This window comes from Cystoisospora suis (assembly GCF_002600585.1).
Source record: "Cystoisospora suis strain Wien I chromosome Unknown contig_1247, whole genome shotgun sequence".
Classification (NCBI taxonomy): domain Eukaryota; phylum Apicomplexa; class Conoidasida; order Eucoccidiorida; family Sarcocystidae; genus Cystoisospora; species Cystoisospora suis.
In genome coordinates, this window is record NW_027154048.1 from 4697 (window position 1) to 10559 (window position 5863).

The 5863-nt window shown below is 47.6% G+C and overlaps 1 protein-coding gene across 1 annotated transcript in view; it reads left to right on the forward strand.

The window, feature by feature from the left end:
- The window catches only part of CSUI_002961 (uncharacterized protein), a gene marked incomplete at its 3' end in the record, with an annotated part of 8788 nt that extends 2948 nt beyond the window's left edge, over nt 1-5840 (forward strand). The window contains exons 2-3 of the mRNA XM_068063159.1: nt 56-3013; nt 3768-5840. Coding sequence (XP_067924862.1) covers nt 56-3013; nt 3768-5839 — 5030 coding nt within the window. The remainder of the gene's footprint in view (nt 1-55; nt 3014-3767) is intronic.
- Nucleotides 5841-5863: the final 23 nt, after the last annotated feature.

Genomic DNA, 5863 nt, shown 5'->3' on the forward strand with positions numbered 1-5863 from the left:
GGTGAGAAGAAGGGACAGACGCGAAAGAGCCATCGGAGTGTGTATGAAGAGTTAGGTGGATGGTGGAGAGATCTTGATCTCTACGGTGTACATGCACATCGAAAGGAGAAAGGAGGGAGTCATAAGAAGTACGGGGGAAAGCACAGACTCGGAGGTGTCAAGGGAAAAGAAACGAAGAGTCTGATAAGAACACGAAGACAAAGAAAGTACGATGATATATGGGAAGGTGTAACGTCAAGTGAAGATGATCAAGAAGATGAAGATAGAGAAGAAGGAATGGGTCGTCAAGGGGATCTTGTCAACGGAGAAGGAGTGCATGAGAAGCTCTCGAAAGATCTCATGGAAGGGAAAGAGAACGAAGTTCATGAGGGGTATTCTTCTCCTCCTCTATGCTTGAAAGAAGATAGCGTGCTCCAGACAACATCAAGCCTTTATCCAAGCACCTTCTTTCAGCCTGTTTCTCTTCTTCCTTCTCCTCCCTTTCCTGTAGGATCTGCAGCCCTCCTCGTGGTATTGGAAGAGACAGAAGCCTTTCCCCCTCAGCTTTTGAATTCTCTTCTGCAATGTCTTCGTCTGTTGCGAGGGACTTCTGAGCTTCCTCTCATTGTTTTGACGGTGGTTTCATCGAGTTCATGGGGGAGGCAATATCTGTGTAGTGATGTCTATACAGCACGTGGGCTAGCTGTCGAGACAGCTACGCTATTACGGTCCTCACTCATCCAAGCAGAACTTCTACGGGTGGTGATCACCTGCCCAGCTTTTCTTGGCTTTGAGATATCTTCAAGTTCTCTTCAATGCTTCCTTAACTTTATCGATGATGAGGCACCTTCTGTTCTACAAATCGTCAGACTTCTCCTTGGAATTATGAGAAGCTTTTCTCAGTTTCATCCTCTTTCTTTCATATGTAGAGGCTTAGATGACGTCCATGCTCTCCTTAGGGATCTAGACAAGGAAGAGGTTGCAGCAGAAGAGGAAGAAGATGATAGGAGTAGTAGAAGAAGAAGACAGGGGGGAGGAGAAGAAGAACAACAAGATGGAAAGAAGCCAACCAAGAAAGAAGAGAAGACGGGGACGGATGTGAGAATGAATTCGGTGGAGAAAGAGGAAGAAGAGAAGATGGAAAAAAGTCTCTCAACACGACGACGTCGGTCTCCGTCGAATGAGAAAGAAGAAAGATGTGACGGGCGTCTCTCGGGGGTGGATGAGAAGAAGAGTGTCAACGGGCAAAAGAATGAGAAGAAGAGAGAAGAAAAGGATAAGGATGACGATGGTCATGTTGGAGGGCGAAGAAGGGGGGACAAGGAGAAGGTGAAACATCCTCATTGTGTAGAGGAAAAGAAGCAGAAAAGGAGAGAAGCTGTTCTATCTGGAAGTGAAGGAGTTTCGAAGAAGGAAGGGGGGGGATCCCCTTCAGGTGAGAGAACATCAGAGTCCGAGAGAGACTCCTGTTCACAACAAGCAGAGAGCGAGAAGATCTTAAGGCTGTGTAGGATGTCTCGTCGCTTTCTTAAGAAATGGAAGAGACGTTCTGAGCTTCTGTGTTTTTCTTCTCTTACCGAAGATTACATGAAACCATTAGCCCAATCTCTACGGAGTACTTCTGAGGTGTATGTACACCTCCTAGCAGCTCAGAAGAATGGCTTTTTCTTCTTCGATCGATGCTGCTGGGAACAGCAACAGATTCACCGTCGAGAAGAAGCCCAACTGTTTCTGTCCGATAAACCTTCTGCTCTCTCTCGTACTTCACCATTAGCTCGGCGATCCCGTCCCTTTGATGAGGAAGAGGAAGAGAGAGAGAAAGAGAAAGAAGGGGGAGAATCTCAGCAAACAATCTTAGTGAAGGAAGAAGAGACAGGTGAGAGGAGAACTCAACGAAAAGGGCGAATCTCCTTATCATCTTCATCGTCCTCTCGTGTACCGGATGGATGCCCCTCTCGCCCCATCCCGTTAGGAGGAGGAGAACAAGGCAGTTCCTCTTCTTCTCTCCCTTCGAGTACCTCGAACTCTCCCACCTGTTCATCTTCTTTCTCGTCTTCTTTGCAGTGTCTCGATAACATCAGGTCTCCCCCGGTTTGTAGACGATCACCTGGGTGTGTGTCTCGTCTCGCCATCCTAGATCTTCTGCAGCGTTGGTGGGGTGGACGGGGTTTGCTCCTACTTCATCGAGTGAATGAAGAAGGGGGGAGACTCCTCCATGTCCGAGATGGATCTTCTTTCGGAGGGACAATGCGCCAGAAGAAAGAGATTTTGACATATCCAGGAGGGCGAAGAGAAGAAGATGAAGAAAGCTGGGCAGATAGACAAGAGGAGATGCTGCAAGAGATTCATATGGCATTGTATTGTAAGGAAATTTTGCCTACGGCTCTCATTGAATTAGCAGAGAGGCGTATTGGAATCTGCTTAGGTCGAAGACTTCTCTTTCTTCTTGATCAAACTCTTCAGCAATGTACACGGCGTACACGTCATCATCCCGGTGAAGGCGAAGGAACCTCGAGAGATACTTTCTTTTCTCCTCGTCCCAATTCGCCTCATACAAAGAATTCTCCTCTTCGTACATCTCATTCTTCGTTCGGCTTATCTTCTCCACGACTCTCTGCAACGTCTTCTTTCCCTCCATCTTCGCCGGCGTCACCTTTTACCTCCCCGCGTCCTCGGCGGTCTAACGGGTCTAAAGGAGTGAGAGAAGATCCGGAAGCGTGTGATCCTGAAGAAGAAGAAGGGAAAGAAAACAAGAAAACCGATAGAAACACGGTGGGATCGTCGAGTCGTGCAGATGGAGAGGAGGAGGAGGAAGAGATGAGTGTGGAGTCAGGGGGCGGAGAACAAGATGAAGACGATGAAGAAGCAGAAGGATTCTTTTCTTATCACGATGCAGCAGGAGAGGAAGTGAATCTATCGTCGAGTCGTCAGGTCATAGGAGAGCTCGATGAAATTCTAGGGATACATGAAGAGACTGCATGCGATCCAAAGAAATGGAATACGCAGCAGCGTATACAACAAAGTATAGAAGGAAGTAAGTTCATTTTCTCTTCAGTCTTCTTCTCTCTTTTCTTACAGTTGATACATCACCTTGCTTCCTGTTAGTCTTGCCTTATTATTTCCTTCCTCTCTTCTGTTGAAAGAGATAGAAAGATAGAAGAAGCTCAGATTATTGTGCGCATCCCATCTCAACATCTTACGAAGTTTCGAAAAGCTCTACAACCTCGCTCCTCTCTCTCGTGGTGTTCACTGGCGGGGGGGGGATTACCTGTTCTCCTTCTTCTCTCACTCATTCTTTTGGTTCCCTTTCATCATTCCACCTACCGTGGAGCCAGGATCTATCTCTCTGTCTCTCTATCTACCTGTCCTTAATCTATCTATCCACTTCTCTTTAATCTGTCTCTTTATCTCTAGCCTATCTCTCTATCGACACCCAGTACAGGACGGGTGAAGAGGGAGGTAGATATGTTTTTCTCTCTAGAAAGTTCTTAGGTGAAAGTCTCGCCACTCCACACGGCAGACCTCTGCTACCACTGCTACGGCGACTACAGCCTTAAGTTTCTTGCGTGTCAATTGATCGCGGAGATCTGTTACTTTCTAGTATACCCCCCCTCCCCTCTGGCCGATGCTCATCTTTCACCTACTTCTTTAGCTTCCTTCGCTTTTTCACCTTTCTTCGTCTCTTATACTCTCACTTGAGATCTCACTACAACCTTAGATGTATCTTTGTTTAGTCATGTTGTCTGTCTCTTTCTTTTCTGTCTTCTTTCCTCTCTTTTCTTTTTCAGTGGCTAACGCTTCTCGAAAGATCGCAGATGATCTACGGAGGCTGATTGCATCGAAGTATGACAAGCTAGCAGTTGCAGCTCCAGCAAGAGGAGGAGGAGCTAGCTTATTATCAAGAAGAGGAAGACTGAGCACAATCGATGGAGATGACAATCGACATGCAACTGCATCGATGTCTTATATAGCTCCAGGGGAGGGGAACTTTGCTGACCCTAATGTCCTCGTATCTATGCTACAGGCTTTCCTTCGTCAATCGACATCCGAGCTACGTCTGTTGCATATTCTTTTCTATTCTTCCTTATCATTATCCTCGATCAACCCCCATGACAAGACAGGTGGACAAGATACATCCTCTCAGTCAAAGACCCTTCCTTGTTCTTCTTCCTTTTTCTCTCCCTCTACTAACAATCTTCATGCTCTTGAAGTTCTTCGCCTCTTTGCTGAACTTCCTACTCTCATACAAGAGCTGCTCGAATCCCAGCCTTCTTCTACTTCCTCATCGTCTTCTTGCCGAAGATCTACCTTCGTCACACCTCCATCAGCGCATCATCGCTTCTCTCTGTCTTCTTCTCTCGAGCCTAAGAGTCACGGGGGGGGCGAAAGACTTCTGGAGAATGAAGCAGAGAGTAAGCTCCGTGATTCTTCATACGCTCTGAATGGCGGGAAGAGCACCGAGCAGCAGGGCGGATATCGGCAGAGCTACGTCTCTCCCCAGCTCCAGCTGACCAACGGCAATAATGATGGCAAAGAGAGACTTCGCAATGTCCTTCCTGAAGGTCCAGAATGCCAAGATAAGGATCTTTGTAAGAAGAGAAAAAGTACAGCATTTCTCGAGAAAGGAAAGGATGGCGAGCTTGATGGTCTTCTAAATGATTCAAGTCACGATTCTCACAGGAGTGTATCCACCCTGACAATCGACGATGATGGTCATCGGGGTGTGGGGGGAAGACCGATGGTCTCTTCGAAATCTCGATTTCTCCGTTGGTTAGAAGAAGCGCTTCTTCTCCTTCTTCTCCCCCTACCAGGATGGCATCCCTTGGGAGCAGAACTAGCTGTATGGGGGGCTTCTTTAGGGATGGAATTTGCGTTGAATACAGGAGTGTTATCGACTGCAGACGATGGCCTTAGAGGCTGTCATCCATGCCCATCCTCGCTGTCCTTCTCATCTACCAACCAGCTGACACTTGCAGCCAAGTCTGTGTGCCATATGTTAAGACCCCACCCACAGAGCGATCTCTTAGAACACTTAGCTATGATCAATCCCTTCTATCTGCAACAATTTCAAATCTCTTCCATTTCGGGGGCGAGGAAGAGCGGAGATGCTCTGCATGGTACTTCTCCTAGCCCTCTTGCGACGGGTGGTATGAACTCGGCAAGAGAAGTGTGTCTGGAAGATGTAGTGATCTTGTATCGGCTTATCAACGGTGAAGCGTCAGGACGTCGTATAGGTCTCTGGGGTTTGTTTTGCGGCTTCTGTCGAGATGTCTTGAAAGATCGAGTCCAACAGGAGAAACTGAAAAGAGGGGAAAAACAAGATGAAGGGGGGGAGACGCAGAAGAATGAGAGTTGCCCAAGTAGTACTCGTGGCATGCAGACACGAAGGGCAACGAAAATCTCAAAGAGAGAACGAGAAGCAAAGAAGGAAAAGGAGAACAAGTTTGTATTAGATATCTTACAGCAGATGGAAGATGAAGGTAATCATCATCATATGAGTACAACTAACACCAAAGGAGATCCCCCTTCTCATTCCTCTGGAGATACACCTGGAAAGGAAAGCAAGGTCCATAGAACCGACGAGGACAATCCAACCTCTTCTACTCACGTAAATGGCAAGACAGCTTCACGAACAACCGGTCGCCGGCGCCCTCACCACGTCCCCCTTCTTCAACAGCTTCAGTTGCGCTTCGCTATAGCCGTAGGGGCACTAGATCATCAGCTTGGTGTCTTACGCCTTCCCAGTGCTAGCTACTCCTCAGGGACAGAACGGAGCTTCCTGACAGACGCGGGAGAGCGAAATGACGGAGTGTTCTCTTCTGAGAGAGGGCTCCATCCTGGTGACGATATGGACTCTGCTGGTGAAGAGAGAGAAGAAGAAGAA